Source organism: Triturus cristatus, chromosome 12, assembly GCF_964204655.1.
Source record: "Triturus cristatus chromosome 12, aTriCri1.1, whole genome shotgun sequence".
NCBI lineage: Eukaryota > Metazoa > Chordata > Amphibia > Caudata > Salamandridae > Triturus > Triturus cristatus.
This window is the reverse complement of record NC_140595.1, coordinates 23,774,927-23,794,960: the sequence shown is the minus strand read 5'-3', so window position 1 is coordinate 23,794,960 and position 20,034 is coordinate 23,774,927. Positions and strand designations below refer to the sequence as shown.

The 20,034-nt window shown below is 47.3% G+C and overlaps 1 protein-coding gene across 9 annotated transcripts in view; it reads left to right on the top strand.

Annotated features, from left to right (window-relative positions):
- GATAD2A (GATA zinc finger domain containing 2A) overlaps positions 1-20,034 on the top strand; it is a 398,521-nt gene that overhangs the window by 244,264 nt on the left and 134,223 nt on the right. For all 9 annotated transcript variants that reach the window (XM_085639718.1, XM_085639714.1, XM_085639716.1 and 6 more), the window contains 3 exons: positions 10,574-10,714; positions 11,128-11,220; positions 17,555-17,683. In XM_085639718.1, coding sequence (XP_085495844.1) covers positions 10,574-10,714; positions 11,128-11,220; positions 17,555-17,683 — 363 coding nt within the window. The remainder of the gene's footprint in view (positions 1-10,573; positions 10,715-11,127; positions 11,221-17,554; positions 17,684-20,034) is intronic.

Sequence of the window (20,034 nt, the reverse complement as noted above, 5' to 3'; positions counted from 1 at the left end):
CGGTCGTCCAATGTGACCCCACCTAAGATGGCCGCCAAAATGGGATCGAGCCCTGGACCTGGTCTAAACAAGCACCCAGGGATCAGGGACCAAGAGAAATGAATTCACAGCCCAAACGAGGGTAGGAGCGTTCAGTAGGATAATTCTAAAGATGATTTTAAAATAATTCCGTTTTTTTGAAGATTCCTAAAATGATTCTAAAAATGTGGTTCAGGTGCAGGGGGGGATCGGACACAAGGGAAAAATCAAATGCAGCTAAAATAAGCACTGAGCGCTCGACTAGCAGCCTCTCAAGAATGCTCTATCTCCGGTCTGGTAGCTAAGCCCTCCTTTTATAGGGCAACTAGACCGGTCGTCCAATGTGACCCCACCTAAGATGGCCGCCAAAATGGGATCGAGCCCTGGACCTGGTCTAAACAAGCACCCAGGGATCAGGGACCAAGAGAAATGAATTCACAGCCCAAACGAGGGTAGGAGCGTTCAGTAGGATAATTCTAAAGATGATTTTAAAATAATTCCGTTTTTTTGAAGATTCCTAAAATGATTCTAAAAATGTGGTTCAGGTGCAGGGGGGGATCGGACACAAGGGAAAAATCAAATGCAGCTAAAATAAGCACTGAGCGCTCGACTAGCAGCCTCTCAAGAATGCTCTATCTCCGGTCTGGTAGCTAAGCCCTCCTTTTATAGGGCAACTAGACCGGTCGTCCAATGTGACCCCACCTAAGATGGCCGCCAAAATGGGATCGAGCCCTGGACCTGGTCTAAACAAGCACCCAGGGATCAGGGACCAAGAGAAATGAATTCACAGCCCAAACGAGGGTAGGAGCGTTCAGTAGGATAATTCTAAAGATGATTTTAAAATAATTCCGTTTTTTTGAAGATTCCTAAAATGATTCTAAAAATGTGGTTCAGGTGCAGGGGGGGATCGGACACAAGGGAAAAATCAAATGCAGCTAAAATAAGCACTGAGCGCTCGACTAGCAGCCTCTCAAGAATGCTCTATCTCCGGTCTGGTAGCTAAGCCCTCCTTTTATAGGGCAACTAGACCGGTCGTCCAATGTGACCCCACCTAAGATGGCCGCCAAAATGGGATCGAGCCCTGGACCTGGTCTAAACAAGCACCCAGGGATCAGGGACCAAGAGAAATGAATTCACAGCCCAAACGAGGGTAGGAGCGTTCAGTAGGATAATTCTAAAGATGATTTTAAAATAATTCCGTTTTTTTGAAGATTCCTAAAATGATTCTAAAAATGTGGTTCAGGTGCAGGGGGGGATCGGACACAAGGGAAAAATCAAATGCAGCTAAAATAAGCACTGAGCGCTCGACTAGCAGCCTCTCAAGAATGCTCTATCTCCGGTCTGGTAGCTAAGCCCTCCTTTTATAGGGCAACTAGACCGGTCGTCCAATGTGACCCCACCTAAGATGGCCGCCAAAATGGGATCGAGCCCTGGACCTGGTCTAAACAAGCACCCAGGGATCAGGGACCAAGAGAAATGAATTCACAGCCCAAACGAGGGTAGGAGCGTTCAGTAGGATAATTCGTGGGTTCCGCTTGCCAAGGCTTGGTGAGTCCTAGTCCAACTTCGACGCCGCCGACAGCAAGAGCCTTCGTGGGACAGCTCGCCTCCTGGTCCTGGTCGTCCTCGACGCTTCCTGGTCCTCCTGGCTGCAGCGACAAGCTTCACCTTCACCTGCAACTCTTCACGACCTCGCCTGGTTCCTTCCTGGTTCCACGTGGTCACTGGCTAGTGACCTTGACTCTGTCCCTTCTGCTTGCAGGTTTCTTCTCTTCTTGATCCCAGCCTTGGGATCCACCGGACACTCTTCACTGACTGCCTGTCAGCATCTTTCTTCAGGCATCCATAGGAGTCGACGACGAAAACGACGCATCTTCACCCCTATGCACCCGCAGCCTGTGGGCTAGGTAACTTGGGTACTCCGGTGCTCATCAGGATAGTGACTATCCTAGTGTCTAGTTTTCAAGTCTCAACTTCCTAGCTACTCCGGAAGTGTCCTAAATCTATCTATTTCTAAACTGTAACATTGCTATTGACTTTTACGCATTACGCGTGAGTGTTTCCACTCTGCACACGAATCCCGTGGGCCTCCCACTTCCTAACTAACGCTAGTGTAGTGTAGCCCCAGCGATTCCCTAGGCCTAGGCCTATTCTATTTCCGTGACAGTGGTTCTTATACCACTTACTTAGTATATGGTTTGCGTGGCCCCTAGGGCCTAACTGTATTACTTACCTGTGTGACTTACTGTATGCATTAATAAAACTGTGTTGTACTTACCTCTAAACTCATAAAGAGTGCTGAGGGTTTGCTTAGAATAAATACACTTTATTTTATATATATATCTGTTGTGGTGTCCTTTCATTTGGTATTCAAGGGATTATATATGGTATCACAGCTGGCTTCACATGCCATTCAGAGTTTAGCCTAAGACTGCTCTTGTCCATGCTACCACTAGGATAGCTGGTCTATAAGGTTGACTTTACAACCAATCACCATAAGGGTATTTGGACTGATATAAGGTGTACACTATAACTAGTGACATCATACATCAGGCCAACTTCTCACAAGGACGATTGTTGATTAGTTTTTGTATGTGAGAGATATGGCCTTTTTGTGCATGGGGTCAAGTATAAGCCTGTCTTCCAGTGGAGAGGCCTCAGGGAGAGGGGTATCTTTGGGCATAGCTGCTTTGATTGCATGGCTGATTTGTAGGTAGCGAAAGGCCTCAGATTGTGCTAGTTGATATTTATTCTGTAGATCTGCAAATGTGGCTAACCTACCCCCCATCCACATGTCCCCCACTGTGGATATGCCCATCATGTCCCATTTGTCAAAACCTGGGCATTTACTAAGCTGTCCCAACAGGTCTGGCTCCCAAAGTGGTGTGGCCTTCGTGATCATGCCATGCCAACCCCATTTTCTATTCACGCCGTGCCAAACCTCCTTTGTGCGTGCCGTGGGACCGTGAGGGCTATCTGCGAGGATCTGTATAGAGTGCCCTGGCGTAGCCCCCCCCGACCCAGAAGCCAATGGTCAGTGCAAAAGTTTAAGTTGTCATTTTCCCCATGCGCCCATTTATTGATTGCGACCGGTTGAGAGGCCTGATAGTAGAGCCTGATATCGGGTAAAGCAATACCCCTGTCATACCACCCCATCGTTAATTTTGCCTTGGCAATCCTAGGGGCCTGTCCGTCCCACTGCAGCCCACATATAACACCCTCGATACCGGCAAAATAATAGTCGGGAACCTTATTCGGTGTGTTTTGCAACACACAAAGAAAACGCGGCAGTGCTAGCATCTTAAAAAGGGCCGCGCGCCCCAACAGAGTAAGGGGAAGGGACCGCCATTATTTGGCATCAGACCGAAAGTGAGTCAGGGGTGCAAGCTGGTTGAACTCATGAAACAAAGTCGGGTCTGAAGTGACACAAATGCCAAGATACTTAAAGCCCTTTTCAGCTACTGGTATGTCGTATCCACGGGGGCAGCACGGCGGCTCTCCCTACAACACATAAAGCTGGGATTTAGTCCAGTTAATAGTATAACCCGAATGGGAGCCAAAGATATGAAAGATGTGGAGATCCCGGCGAAGGGACCGTGAGGGCGAGACCAAATACAAGAGGATATCATCCGCGTACAGGGAGATGCGATCTTCATGATCTTCCGTCCACTTCACCCCTCTCATCTCCGGGTCGCTCCTGATCCATACCGCTAACGGTTCCAACACTAAGGCAAACAACAAGGGTGACAAAGGGCATCCTTGTCTAGTACCCCTACCTAGTGGAAATTGCCTCAAACCTGGTTGTTGACTGTCACCTGTGCGGTTGGGTTGGCGTATAGCAGGCGGATCCACTTTATGAAATTTGAACCAAACCCCATCCTATTTAAAACTGCGAAGAGAAACACCCACTCGATAGTGTTAAATGCCATGGATGCATCCAACGAAAGTAGAGCTACATCCTCCCTAATCGTATCACGCCAACCCAGGACCGCGTGGAGTCGCCGCAAATTTAAAGCCGTTTTTCTCCCTGGCATGAACCCAGATTGGTCAGGGTGCACGAGCTCTGTAATGCAAGGGAGAAGTCTGTTGGCTCGTAGCTTAGCCAAAATTTTAGCCTCCACTGTCAAACGTGCGATTGGACAATATACCCTACAGTCATCTGGCGGTTTGCCCTGCTTGTGGATGACCACAATGGAGGCCGTTCGGACATCAGCCGGTAGAGCCCCAGCATCTAAACTTTCAGTGTACATTTGGAGTAAGTAGGGGGAGATTTTAGACACCAATGGCTTCAAGAATTCAATAGGGAGTACGTTGGGCCCCATGGCTTTACCTGAGCGGACGTCTTGTATTGCTTTCTGAATCTCAGCGTCAGTTATTGCGCCCTCCAGAGAATCCCGATTCTGTGGGGATAGACATGCGACTTTGATGGTCGAGAAAAGATCCACAGCCGCGTATGACTGGGACGTGGCAGATGGCGTGTACACCGCTGAGAAGTGGGAAGCAATGTGTCAGCGATCTGTTGAGGATCGGTGATTAAATCCCCATTCGTCCCGCGTACTGAGTGCACCCATCGTGACGATTGCTCTCTTTTTTTCTAACCAAGCAAGAATTTGCCCGTCCGGTCTCCGTGTTCATAAATTCTATGACGCATGGAGGTATAGCCTGCTTTGGCTGCTTCCGTCAAGAGCTGAGTGTAATCGAGATGCACCATCGAGAGTGAGTGCTGCATCTCTGGATCAGGGGTAAGCGTCAGGGCTTTTTCTCGAGTTAGGATGTCCTCTTCGAGCTCTATGATTCTCTTGGTGAGTTCTCTCTTGTGGGCAACCATCAAAGACACGGCTCTGCCTTTCATAACTGCGCCAAACTCACCCCATAGGATGCAGGCTGAGGTAACCGACCCCACGTTTTCCTGGAAATAGTGGTCAGCTTCTTTTATCAATGCCTCCTTAATGTGAGGCACTTGGAGAACCCATGGGTTTATAGTGAGGGTAGCATACTTTTAGGCTGGCCAGATGAAAGCATCGTAAGGATGGGGGAATGATCAGATATTCCACGTGCGAGGCACCTGGAATCCGTAAACATGCAAATATCATGAGCAAGCATGTGGTCAATGTGTGATTGACTGTAATGGGCGCCGGAATGCAATGTAAACTGCACGGTAGTCTGGTTTAGTCTCCCCCAGACATCGACCAGGCCTACGGCAGCCAAGAATTCTGCCAGCGTAGACCCCCATGGGGAGGTCTTTGCGGGCCGGAAGGCGGTCAACGGTGCTATCTACAACAAGGTTTAACCCCCGCCACACCAGCAGCTCCAGGGGTAGGTCAAGCAGAAGCGTCCCGAGATCTCGCAACAGAGGACGCTGCATTCCATGTGGGGCATACATGGAAATAACATTGATGACCTGTCCCTACCATGTGCCAGAGAGCATCACATAATGACCTTGATCATCCGACCAGACTCTGTTGATTAAGTAGGGACATCCCCTGCATAAGAGTATCCCCGTCCCCCGAGAGCCGGATGTAAACCCTGAGTGGGCAGCCAAACGGTATCCCCATCTATTCAGTGCGCTGCAAGTGTGACCAATTAAGTGTGTCTCTTGGAGTAGAACAATGTCCGGCGCCTGTCGTTTCAAGTATTGAAGGACCACCCCTCGCTTAATTTTGTCCCCCAAACTGTTGACGTTCCATGTGAGGAATTTAAGTGCTAAGTGTGATCCCATGTATAGGTAGTGGGATGGGTAGAGTAGTGTCGAAGGGCAAAGGACATGTCAGTGTCAATGCATTGAGGGTAGGATACACAAGTCTGCCCTCCAATCTGCCAGGTGTAGAGCTGTCTTTGTTTCTTTTTTGAGCAAAATAATTGTAGTGTTTGTAGACCATTTCTACACAGGCCACAAGTTGTCAGTAGCAAGAAGCAAATTAATTTTAAAGACTCGTGTTTAGGACTAAAGTTCATTGCAAAGCCCTACAACCCACGCAGAGTATTTTTTAAAATAAGTCATTCCTAGTATGAACTAAATGAGGAAAGTGTGGAAATGTCATTTGACAAAGCTAGAAGTTCCCAAGAAGTGATGTTCGTTGTAGCAGAAAATTCAATTGGTACATCTGGTGTTAAATGCATTCAATGGCGTGTGAATACTTGGACGGTGGAAATAGACTTTCTACCCAGCAAAATATTAAATCCAAAGTTAAAGTGAAGTAAAAGAAATAAACATGAAGATTTCATATTAATGTCACGTTTAGTTCTTTTTTGCAAGGGCTTGTGTAGTGACTCTTTGGAAAGCAATAGGCCTTGAATGTGAAGTGTCTTTGGCATGTCTGACAATATGTCCTTCACCCCTCAATAAATCACGCTGAATTACATTTTTTTTAAAAGCCATGTATATATGTTCATTTGGGAAAGTTAATGTTGTAACACACACAGCTGAAAAGGCTGTCTGAAAGTCTTTGAAATTTGTACGTGGCAAGGTAAAGTTAAGAACTGTTTACTTCTTAATTTTTGAGTATGTAAACGACAATAATACCAAAAATAAACTAATTGACTTTAATTGTTTTTTCTAATAGCCTTTTTTTTTTTACCACCAGTTTCTCTGCCTACATCTCTCCTTGCCCAACCACAGTACTTTTTTTATTTTTTATTTGTTTTTTTAACACATACTGGTGGTGCTTTAAGCATGTTTACAAAATGTTAACACTAGCTTTAACTTTTTGATATTGGAGTGTTTCTTTGAAGAACTTTTGCAGTTGTAGTTCTTAGAATGTCGTTAACTTCTTCCATTGCGCTAATGTCAGCAATAATAACTGTAGGGTTGTTCAGCAAGTTGTGCACGTGTAGCCAGCCTGTCATTTAAACCTGCAAAGAAGGTAACTTACAGGAGCGTCATTCAAAGGTTTGCTCCTCACAGTGCTGCTTTCCAGTGGTAAAGCTACCATTAAAAGAATTGTGCTTGACAAGCACATGGTTATCCTTTAGAGATGATGCAGCTCTTGAGGTTTGTGGTAGCTGTGAGAAAGTGCCATCTTTCTTGCATGGTATGCCCCCACTTTTTGCTAAATTGCTGAATGTACTTCGATTGAGTGTACCCTGGGTTCCTGCCAATCAGGTGCCCAGGGCCTATGTTCCTTCCTTAAACCACACAAACTCCAAATTGGCAAACCCTAGCCACATGTCAGCCCCTAGTAAATGGTACCCTAGGTACCCAGGGCCTTGTGACCAGGGAAGGCCTCTAAGGGCTGCAGCACTCATTGTGCCACCCTCAGAGGCCCTGTACCCTTACACACACACTGCCCTTGCAGGCTGAGTGTCTGAGTGCAGGACAAAACAAAGAGTCGACATGGCACACATCACTGTGTACCATGCCCATCACCTACACTGCCAAGGCATATGTCAGCCACCCCTCTAGCTGGGTGCATTACGCCTATGGTGTGGGCACAGGAGCAGGAGCCCTGTGCCCCTACAGTACCCGGGTCCATTCCTGGGCACTGTAAGTGCAGTGCTGTCATTTAAGAATACATGGTGCTGAGAGCTTGTCAAACACGAGCTCCACAGCACCATATTGGCAACACTGAAGCCTGGGAAGTTTGGTATCAAACTTCTCAGCACATTGAACCCACACTGATGCCAGTGTAGAATTTAATGTACTAAGCACCCCAGAGGGCATCTTAGAAGATGCCCCCTTACAGCTAACTTACAATCCACGTCTGCTCTGAGGCTGCCCAGGCTGCCACACAGCAGACACGTTGCTGGACCCCTGGGTGGGAGAGCCCCTGCTCTCCCGGGCCTGGAACAATGCACATCCTGGGTGAGGTGAGAAATCTCCTCCCCCAGGATGAGCAAAGGGAAGCTTCAAAGGCAGGCCGCCATTTGGAGTTTCCCCAGGCCACTGCAACCCCCCACTCTGGCGGGAAGCTTGGCCGGAAACCCCATACAAGGACAGGGGATGTGCCAGCCTGCCCACCCCACCCCTCAGGTGGGGGAGGCGAGGTGAAGCACATCTCCGGGCTCTCGCCATCTTGAAGATGGGAGGCCCTACCCTATCAGGATTAGGCTACTGCCCCCCTCCCACAGGAGAGAGGCAGGATAGGGGGTGTACCCACCCCAGGACAAGGACCCATTGGTCCCTGGCCTTCACCTACCTGTAACGCCCCTAAATCTAGTATTTAGGGGCACCCTGAACCTTCCTTCCGGAGATTCCAGATAGAAAACGACAAGAAGAGCAAGAAGAACAAAGACCTGCCCTGCAGCTGCTAAAAAGAGAAGAAGACACCAACTGCTTTGGCCCCAGCCCTACCGGCCTGTCGACTCTCGAACCTGCACCAGCGCGGCATCCCTCGTGGCCAGCAACCTCACCAACCCCGGAGGACCTGGCTACCTTTTAGCTCTAAGCCCCTGGGACTCCCACGAGTAGAGGCTCTACTCAAGAAACCTATTTGCTATCCCTGGCACCAGCCCGGGACCGCGGACCCAACACACTCTGCACCAGCCAAGCCTGGCCAGTGCCGGAGTGGACAAAGACCCAGAGGACGACCCCACGGCGACTGTGACCCAGAGTCCGGCACCCAAGGACCCCCCTCGACATCCCGGAAGAAGCCTGCAGCCTCAGAACCAAGTGCCACCCCAGCCGCGATCAACCAGAGGGTAAGATTCCCGACGTCAAAAGGCACCCCTGCACCCGGCGCCCTGCGACCCCCTGTGCCCAAACCCGGGGTACCCACCTAACCTACAACTACCCAACTTACCTCTCGAAGTGGTGGTGGCACCTGAAACATCCTCGTCCCCGAGGCTGCAGCCTCTTTCCAAACCGGAACATTCCCATTGATTTCCATTGAGCGCCCTAAGGCTCAAAAGCACCCTGCACCCAGCCGCCCGAGTGGCCCTGGCAGTGCCCTCTCTACACTAACCTACTTCCCCACTTGCCCTGAGTAAGTGACCAGGAGCCCAGCTCCCACAGCCGCGTGGCTTGCCAGACAGCAGCCACCAACCAAGGCCCCCCTATCCCTCATAGGATAACATTGGGCCCAACTCTCTCTGCACGTCCTGAAACCGCTGAGGGTGAACCAACTGTACCTACCTGACACTGGGGGACCCCTGAGTCCATGCCCGGAATTTCAACACTACCAGTCGAGTACTTACCCTTAAACCGCTAACTTCATTTTCCTCATAGGGTAACATTGACTGGCTTTTTCTTCAAAAATCTTCTAAGTGTGAACTTTTCAAAACTGCAAAAATTCACCAAAAATCAGCCAACTGACAAAAACGAATTTACTCACCTGCTCCTAGGTGAGCTCCCAGTGCTGGATCTTGGTGCCCAGCCCTGACTCTGAAAAGTGTTCACAACTATACTTACCTCTAACTCATTTTTCTCCCATAGGAAACCATTGTCTGCTTTTCTGTGAAATTTCTTCTAAGTGTCTACTTTTGCAAATTTGAAATATTCTTTTAAAATCGTACCATTTCTGCAAACGAAATTACTTACCTGCTTTTGATAAGGACCCCAGTCCTGGGTCTAGGCACCCAGTCCTGGATTACTAAAGTAACGATAAAGTACTCTACCTGCAATTTGAATTTCTTGCCATAGAGATCCATTGAATGTTTTCTGTGAAATATTTTCTAAGTGCTAACTTTTGAAATAGCTAAATATTATTTAAAAATCATTACAGTTATTAAGTCGACTTTCATCACTTGATTCTGAATACTGACCCCAGGCTGGTTCTAGGAGCCAGACCTGGAATTCCAAAAGTAATCTGAAAAGTAATTTATTACAAATAACCTGAATTTACCATTGAGCTCAATGCATTGTTATGTTTAGGAAATAGGATTGTTTATTGCAACCAACTGTGACTGTTTACACAAATTTATTGCTTAAAACAAAAGTATTTATATTCAACCTCTCATTCTGAGAAAGTATATTTTTACCCCCTTTGTGGTTCTAAAAATAAAACAAGCATATATTTTATATATACAAACCATTGGCCTAGAGTTCAGTTATTGAGTGTGTGAAACCATTTGCTGACTGAGTGTGTACAATAAATGCTTTACACTGTCCTCTGGTACTGCCTTACTGCTCGACCAAGCTACCACTTTTGAGAGTAAGGTCATACCTAACTTTGACCTCTATCAGCCTCTGGGGGACTGTGGACTCTGTATACCCTTTACCTATTAGGGAACAGTATATACAGAGCCACTTTCTCACAGTAGCCAATGGCTTTTGTTTTTTATATCTTCAAGTTGTATCTAGACGTTGTGTCTACAAAGAATTAGACCAGGCCTCCGCTGATAACATTCAGAGTTCTGGCTCTTGTTTTGTTAGTCACTATTTCACTCCGAACTTGAGGATTTTTGAAGCGTCCATTGGTGGGAATTATGTAAACCTGTTTAAAGATTTTATCACTTTACGTAACAAGGCACGTTGTTATCCATAGTTGCCTGCTGTCTATTCATTTATTGTGAATTTGTGATGCTTCATCATGTATGTGCTGGTCAGTTAGTGTGCGACATTGGCATTATGGCTCAGTGGTTGCTATACTTAAAAGCTAACCCATTTTGTCCTCCACAGTTGTTGAAAAAAAGTAGTCCAGCCGAGAGGGAGAAGATGATTAAACAACTGAAAGAAGAGCTCAGATTAGAAGAAGCAAAGTTAGTACTCTTAAAAAAACTGCGGCAAAGTCAAATCCAGAAAGAGACCAACACGCAGAAGGTATGTAGTTTTCCAAGGATTCCTAATACTTTTCATACTTATTATCAGTCAAAGCAGCGATGTGTCAAGCACTCACTGTTGGCATATTACAATTGTTGCACATAATTTCTGTGGTAATGACATTTCATTTAGGAATTATCTGGAATGTCATTTTCTTATCCAGCTTGGTTTATTGATAACCTTGGGAAAATGTGAATTCGGTTTTCAGCAGGTACAAAGCTCTGTTTTCTCATTGCAATACGTTGTGTGTTATGTCTTTTATTCTGCTGATTCGTTCAGTTGGTTGCAAAATGCTTGTGCTGGAAAACTCAAATGCTGTGATGTTGGTTCTTGCCACATTCACAGTATGCCCTTAAAAATTCAGAAGGTAACATTTCTCAAATGTCTGTACTGCCCTCTTGTTTTTGTTGCAGCCTGCTTGTTCTTCTGGAAGTTCAGTGGCCACCCCTCCCCCGCTAGTGCGAGGGACACAGAACATTCCTCCAGCGAAGCCGCCTTCTCTTCAGGTCAGTAGTCTCACCTAAAGTTTGATTTGCCTAGTCTGATTGCAGGGTTGCGCTGGGACTAAACTCGTGCAGTTAGCTCTTACAGCCTTGTTTGCATTGTGGTGCAGGTGTTTGCATTGTGGTGCAGGTGTTTGCATCGATTATTTGAGAGCAATAGTATGCTTCCCCATCAAGCTACGGGTGGTTCATCATAAGACATCACCTACTGTAACTGTTAAAAAGCACTTTTACAAGTAAGTTTGGCAGCGTGAATCTTTCTGGATTCACTATGCTGTGCATTTTTCCGCGATCTGGTGGTTGGGTCCGGATTCGTAGTCCTTTTTTTTTTTTGTAGCCCAGGTGGGCGTCCACGTCCCACTATTTGGTGTACCTCTCGTGACATTGGCGTGCTTCCCGCGGAAGTCCCACCTTTGGGGCGCCATCTTCAGATTCTTTTTTCCGCCGTTGGGTCTGGATCGTCATCGAGAAGCTCCAGAGTTTTTAACGAAGGAAGAAGAAAAATACACGAGTTTCATCGATGGAGAATTTATAGAAGACTACAGAGAGGAAGAGCATACAGCCGGGACGACGAAGAAGGAGGAGATCCTCAATCTTCGATGCCCATCGGAAAATGCGCACTCTGACTCTGAGCGCAATGGACAAGACACCCTTTAAATTCTGCCGTAACTGCCACCACAAATAGGCGCAGAAGGACCAACATCTGGTCTGCAACCTTTGCCTGCCGATCGACCACGAGAGCAAGGACTGCAACGCCTGTTCCGTCTTCACGCCAAAGACACTCCGGGTGAGAGAAAGGCAGAGGAGAGCCAACTACAACATGGAAGGCAAGGGTAAGGCCCGTCGCTGTACGAACTGGGCCTCTCCACCCACGATGAAGACAACATCGACGAGGGACCTGATGTCTTCACGGTCGCAGAGACCGATAAGAAAACGCCTGACAAAGTAGGAGACACGTCGAGTACGAAACCCCCGAAAGGGCCCCGAAAATCTGAGAGTGACTCTCGAAAAACAGAGTCAAAGTCCTCAAAAGGAACACCGGCGCCGAAAATTTCGAGGACCGCGAGTGGATCCAAGGACGAAAGGCCCAGCGGATCCTTCGAGAAGGACTCCCAGGTGCCGAAGGCCGCCGAGAAACAGAGTTTGTCGAAGCAGGCCCACGAGGTGGGGCTTTCGGCGACAAAGGACAAGGCCACGTTTCGTAAGCTCCGTCGAAAAGACCAGTGCTCGACGCCGATCATGCCTCCGAAATGGAGAAGAAAAAGAGAAGGCTCGAGGCGCAGATGGAGGGCATCCTTCAGAGGAAGAAGGAGTTCGATGAGAAAATGAAAAAATTCAAAATCCCAACGAAACTGTCGACGGATGTCGTCGTGATCGAAGAACAGGAAGAGTTAGATGCCGAAGAGCAGTCGAGCGATCCTGAAGAGGAGGAAGAAGACCCCTACTATGAGGGAGAAGATGAGGAAGAGGAGCAGCAGTCGATCTACGGCTCGGCGCCGTCGACGACACATGAGCTGGAATGGCAGGACATTGACGCCGAAAATCCCGAAGAGCCCGTGGAGACCGATCCATCGAGGCCTTCGCCGCCAGACGACATTGGGGCATACAACATGGTCGTCAAGAGCGCTGCAGCAGCTTTTGGCGTGAAATTGGACGAGGAGAAGCCGAAAGCAGATTTTCTACTCGAAACACTGCTCCCCATCCAGACAAGGAGCCAGTTCCTCCTCATGCTCCAAAGCGTAATGAACCAAGGGAAGGAGGCGTTCAAGGACCCACGAACTTGCAGATCCATCACTCCCAGAACAGAGAAGAAATACAAGCACTCCTCACAGGACCCGCCATATTTCAAAGGATCAGTCACAGCTGACTCCATCATTGCGTCCACGGCCAGGAAAAGGGCCAATGTACCGGCAACCTCAGGGCCGCCTCCTGACAAGGAGAGCAGAAGGATGGACCTCACCGGGAGAAAGGTTGAGAGAAATGCGCCAATGCACTGGCGCATGGCGAACTCCAATGACCTACTGAATAGGCACCAGTACCAGCACTGGGACGAGATGGGAGACCTAATCAAACATCTCCCCGAGCAATACCAGCAGAGAGCTTCCCATCTGGTGGAGGAGGGGAAGAATATTGCAAACTCATGCATTAAGACAGCATTGGACGGGGCAGACATCGAGCAGGCTGATGGCTATAGGAATCACTGAAAGGAGGCAGGCCTGGCTCAGAATTTCAGGATTCAAGCAAGAGGTCCAGATCAACATACTGAACACCCCTTTCAACGGTGAGACGCTGTTCGGTGCTCCGGTGGACGAAAAACTCACCCAACTGAAGAAAGAAAATGAGACGGCAAGGTCCATGGGGGCCCTGCAATTCAGAGGGATGAGAAGAGGCACCCCAGCTCGGAGACCCTACGGAAGGGGAGGAAACCAGCCGGGAACGTCACACCAGACATTTCAGCAAGGACAGCGGGGTGAAAGTCACCGCCAGCAGGGACAGCAGAAACAAAACTGGCAGTACCAGCCTCGAGGCCAGTCCTTTCGCGGTAGGGGAAATGGACGTGGCTAGAGAAGAAGAGGGGAGACCAACCCTCATCAAAGTGACTTCGCACGGAAGAAAATGCTCACCCTCCGTATACCCCGAGGGGTGAAGCACAAAGTAAGCACAGTAAGGGGGGGTACACAAACCAAACGCCTACGAGCATGCAACACCAGTAGGCGGAAGACTGGGACCTTACCTTCAACAATGGGAAAAAATAACCTCAGACAAATGGATACTCAACGTCGTACAGTACGGATACTGCATAGAGTTGGAAAAAAGACCTCCAAGCAAGAAACCAAAGAGAAGACAACGCTCTGGTCAAGAGCTGAGCTTGCTCAACTCAGAGAAGATGCGCTACAACTACTCCAAAAGGAGGCCATAGAACCAGTGCCATGCAGAGAAAGGAACAAGGGAGTGTACTCAAACTACTTCCTGGTCTCAAAGGTGGACGAAACACTAAGACCCATCCTGGATCTACGATTCCTAAACAAATTAATAAAGACGCAAAAATTCAAAATGACATCGCTACAAGAAGTGCTACCTCAAATACGAGGCAAAGACTTCATGTCCACCGTGGATCTCAAAGATGCCTACCTGCACATCCCGATGAGCAGGCGCCACAAAAACCTGTTGATGTTCAACATCAACCAGGATCATTACCAATTCACAACCCTGGCATTCGGTCAAAAGTACCGCCCCAAGGGTTTTCACAAAATGCCTTGCAGCAGTAGCAGCGTACCTACGGAGTGAAGGGATTCATGTGTATCCTTACCTAGACGACTGGCCGATCAAAGCAAGTACTCGCGACAAGTGCGAGGAACACGCAGAGCGGGTGACAAGAACACTAACAAACCTGGGGTTTCCGATACACTGGGGGAAGTCATCAATGGAACCAGAACAGGTGAAGATCTTCCTGGGGGCGCAGATCAACACCATGGACAAAACGGTCATGCCCAGCGACAGGAGAACAATAGCCCTGCTGAAGGAGACTCGTCTCTACCAGAAGGGGCGAGCTCTGACAGTGAACAGCGAGCAAGGTCATGGGTATGATGGCGTCATGCATTCACCTAGTCCCCAATGTACGGATTCACATGAGACCGTTCCAGGAATGGCTGCAACAACAATGGTCACAAGCAACTGGAAGTTGGGAGGATCTAGTGGTTGTTACGCATGCAGTGCAAGAGGAGATAGCATGGTGGAACAGGAAGAACATAACTATAGGAAGGCCCTTGACACCACCAAGCCCAACTGTGACCATTACCACAGACGCATCCCAGATAGGATGGGGAGCGCACATGAACAAGCTCAGAGTGAGGGGTCTGTGGACTCCAGCAGATGCGGTCAGACACATCAACTACCTGGAATTGAAGACCGTACTGCTAGCCTTGAAGGCCTTCCAGAGGCAGCTATACAACCAAAAAGTGTTGATACAGACGGGCAGTACTACCACAATGTTCTACATCAACAAGCAGGGAGGAACACAATCGTTCCCCCTTTCCACTCTGGCACAAGAGATTTGGAGATGGGCCATCCCACTCAAAATAGACCTGCTGGCGATACACCTACCAAGGAAGGACAATGTAGAAGCCGATTGGCTCAGCAGGCACACCTCGGCATCCCACGAGTAGGAGCTCAATGGACCGGAAACGCAAAGGCTATTCAAAAGGTGGGGTACACTGACAAGAGACCTGTTTGCAACACACCTGAATGCAAAATGCCGAAACTTCGCATCCAGACAACCAGAAAAACAATCCAGGGGAATGCCCTATGGATAAGTTAGTCAAGGACTTTTGCATACGCTTTTCCACCAATACCACTGATACACAGGGTACTCAACAAGTGCAAGACCAGCAACATGACAATGATCCTGGTGGCACCACAGTGGGAAAGACAGACATGGTACTCACAAATAGTGGAGATGGCACAGGGACCTCCACACAAATTCGCAAAAAGAAAGGACTTGCTCTCCATGCAGAACGGAGAGGTTCTACACCCAGAGCCAGAGAGCCTCGGACTGGCAGCTTTGCTCCTGAAGACATAGAGTTCGCACACCTTAAACTACCTCCAGGCACTATGCGAGTGCTGCGGGATGCAAGGAGACCAACAACACGAAAATGTTATGGGGAAGAGTGGAAAAGGTTCACAATGTGGTGCAGCAAAAATAAACTGCAAAATAAATTGACAAAGGAATCAACGGTGCTTAGATACCTCACACACCTTCTAAATGGTGAAACTATGCTCATCGTCGCTGAGGGTCCACCTAGCGGCGATCGTAGCTTACACACGAGGTGAGACAGGAGGAAGCTTCTTTACTTCACGGGTAGTAAAGAGATTCCTGGAAGGGGCAAAAAGAATAGCGCCACCAAAGAGGATGCCGCCTCCGGCATGGAACCTCATCATAGTCCTGACGGAACTTATGAAGGCGCCCTTTGAGCCCATTCACAAGGCCTCCCTTCAAATGCTAACAATGAAGACAGCCTTTCTGGTGGCAATAACCTCACTGCGCAGAGTAAGCGAGCTGCAAGTTAACGCTACAAGAGCCCTACATCCAGATACACAAGGACAGAGTCGTAATGAGAACGGACCCACACTTCATGCCAAAGGTGGTGTCAGCATTCCATATAAATCAAACAATTCAAATACCAAGTTTCTTTCAGAACCCAACAACAAGCGCAGAGAGGGCACTGCACACTCTAAACGCTAGAAGGGCGGTGATGCACTACATCGAGAGGACAAAAGAACACTGGAAAACCAAGCAGTTTTTTGTGTCCTTCGCAACGAGCTTCCTGGGTAGACCAGTGCCAAAAAGCACCATCGCACGATGGATTGCACTAACAATACAATTCTGCCACAAACAGGCGGGGCCAGTACTATCCGAGGGGCCACGGGCCCACTCCACAAGGAAGAAGGGAGCAACAATTGCCTTTCTGGCAAATACACCCATTCAAGACATATGCCTGGTGGCAACATGGGCTTCGGTGCACACGTTCACCAAGCACTACTGCGTGGATATACAGATGAACAAGGAAGCACAAGTAGGACAGAAGGTGCTCCAACATATATTCAACGACCAACGCTCATCTTCCACCCAGCCGCCACAGAGATAACAAACCGCTACAAAATCTATGCACAGCATAGTGAATCCAGAAAGATTCACGCTGCAAAACGAATAGTTTCTTACCTGTCGGTGTAGTTTTGCATCTTGAAGATCTTTCTGGATTCACTAGCGAACCCACCCACCTCCGCCAGGAAGATGAGGCAGGAGAAAAAAGGGTGGAAGGACAAAGACCGAAATAACAAGATAAAACTGAAAGGATATATATATATAAGGGAATTACTTGAGGCCTAGGGTTAAAAAAAAAAAAAAAAGAGGAAGGGAAAAAAGAACCCGAAGATGGCGCCCCAAAGGTGGGACTTCCGCAGGAAGCACGCCGACGTCACGAGAGGTACACCAAATGGTGGGACGTCGACGCCCACCTGGGCTACAAAAAAACAAAAGAAAGACTTCGAATCCGGACCCAACCACCAGATCGCGGAATAATGCACAGCATAGTGAATCCAGAAAGATCTTCAAGCTGCAAAAGTACACCAACCGGTAAGAAACTATTCGTTCTCTTCACTAGCCAAAACCTCAGTGCAGCACTGACTTAGGACAAATGTACACATAGTGCATAGAACCAATCTGTGTTTTATGTGATAATTTGCGCCATATAGAGCAGAGTTTTAATCCATTCAACAACCTGGAATGCTTCAGCCTTGAATTTCTGATTTTTCTTTTTCTTTTTTTTTTGATCCATAGGCGACAACGCGAATTTCAGGAACTATTATCCCTCCTCCTCTGGTGCGTGGTGGGCAGCAGATGCCCTCTAAGATGGGGCCTCAACAGAGTACGCAGATAGTCATGCCACCTCTGGTTAGAGGCGCACAGGTAAGCTTTTGTAGTAGGATTAAACAGTGTTTTCTGTGATGCAGAACATACTTAGTCCTAGTTACTCGAGGGAGGAGTCAAGGGACAACTGGCTCACAGAATGCACTAGAGGCTTCTATGGATGCGGACACTGTGCAGCCTGCAAATGGGCCTGCAAGAAAAAAATATTTTGATGGACCAGGAAACAGAACCTATGATATAAACACTAACATCAACTGCCTTACGAAGTATGTTGTGTATGCCATAGAATGTAAATGTAAAAAGAAATACGTGGGTAGCACAATATGAACATTAAAAGAACGAATCAATGAACATATAAGAGCTGTCAAACAAGGAGATGTGAAGTATCCCATCTCAGCACACATTGCGCAGTGTACTGTACAATCTACACACACATCCTTCGAGTTTTTTGGCATAGAACAAACACTACGACATCCGAGGGGTGGAAACAGAGAACTAGCCCTTCGCAAGAGAGAGGCAATGTGGATACTCAGATTGCGTAGTACTGACATAGGGCTTAACATTGACCAGGAATTGCATTATTTCTTAGGAAAATAATAGACATGGGGAAGCCACTCCCCGTCCTTCTACCTTTCGGTATCAAAATGTTTGCTATTCTGCCTATGTGAATGAATATTTCATGCTGACAATTCATAGACTATTACATGATGTATATAATCATATATTTACTTTTGCTTGCTAGGTTTGCTTATTTCAATTTTATCTTGATTTTGCCCTGGTGTGTTTGTCTTAATACTTGTAGGTTTGCTACCAAATTTGGGAGAGATGGAGCATATACTTTCTTTGCCAACACATTTCTATCAAACCTATTACTTTCTAATCCTTATTATTGACTACACACACTAGACAGAATCTTTTAATATGACGTTGCTAAGAAGCGTTGTGTTGCCTATTCATATCTCACTGACCAATAGTTTCATGTTTGGATGAGTTCAGCACCTTCCTTTTTAACCCCTTGAGTGCCCATGACGAGATAGTCTCGTCATGGGCCGCGGTTGCGTTGTGCCCATGACGAGACTATCTCGTCATGAACCCCGCCCGCTAATTCAACGCCCGGCACAGGGCGGGGCACACAAGGGGTTAATAACACTACTTGAAGATGGCCGCCATATTAGCATTGGACGTCCTAGTCCCTTTTTCATTTTTGTTTCCGTCCACCGGCACTGACGTGGCGTCTCCAAGAGATGTGGTCTTTGGTTTCACTTCAAAAGCGCCGTTCATGGAACACCACCTGTTGATCGTACTCTGTTTTCGCGTTAAGCCTGGTTGCGTTTACTCGCCTTCCTCGCATCAGCTATAAGGTAAGCACGCTGCAGTGAGGAGTATCTCACCCTGACACTTTATCCGTTTTTTATACATGTGGCCATAGACACCTTTTTGCAGACGTAGGCGCATAGCGCGTATTGTTGTCTCAGACCATTTCGTTTCCTTACTGTGCTGAGAGATACTTGTACACCGTTATATGTAGACTTGATGTCCTTTATGTATACAATCTTTGGACCTTTGGAGTATTAGGAGGATATCGTTTTAGTAAGGAGGACTTGATGAATATCCGACTGTTTTACTCAAATTTGGGCGCAGATTTTAGATCACGGTCTGTTGACGTACGTGCTGACATTAGGCTGTCTTCATTTATTCCTTTAGCACGCTATTTTCATATGCAGATAGCATTTCAAGACCCATTTGGAGCTCTATTATTAATTTCTCAGTCGTGAACGCTTGTGTTTTTAAGCGTGTAGCACATAATATTGGAGGGGTTACTTGCCTTATTACTGTGGTATCTGCTTATTTTCGATGCGCGTATTTGGACTTTATTTGAAGTTTTGGCCTTCCAAAATAATAGCCTTAGAGACTGGTAACTGTACACTAATCCTGGACACTACTTGGATGAAATTGCAGGTTACAGAACGGTCGCATCTGCCTTAACTTTGCATGTTTACTTTAGCTCGCCTTTGTTTGGCTTTCTAATTTAGTTTTGAAACGCTCATAATTAACATCACGCACTAGTGTTATAGCCTGGTTATTTTCTTTCTCAGATGATTTAACTGCGTTACTCATGCTTTCCGGACCCTAAGAACATTATTGAACTTAAATTGAGCAGATTTTTTATCCCTCGTGGGACGGAATTACAACCAGGATTCATGTAGGTTCCAGGTTCTTTTGGTTTGGCACCATGTCACTGAGGTTATTGCTTATTGTCCTTTTTATTCATTGTCTGATAGAGTATTCATATTTCTATTCACAGAATCTTCTTTCATAAAGGACGGAGGTTTATATTGGTACCCATCAAACTATTTAATGATAATATGGGTCACACATGGTGCACATTT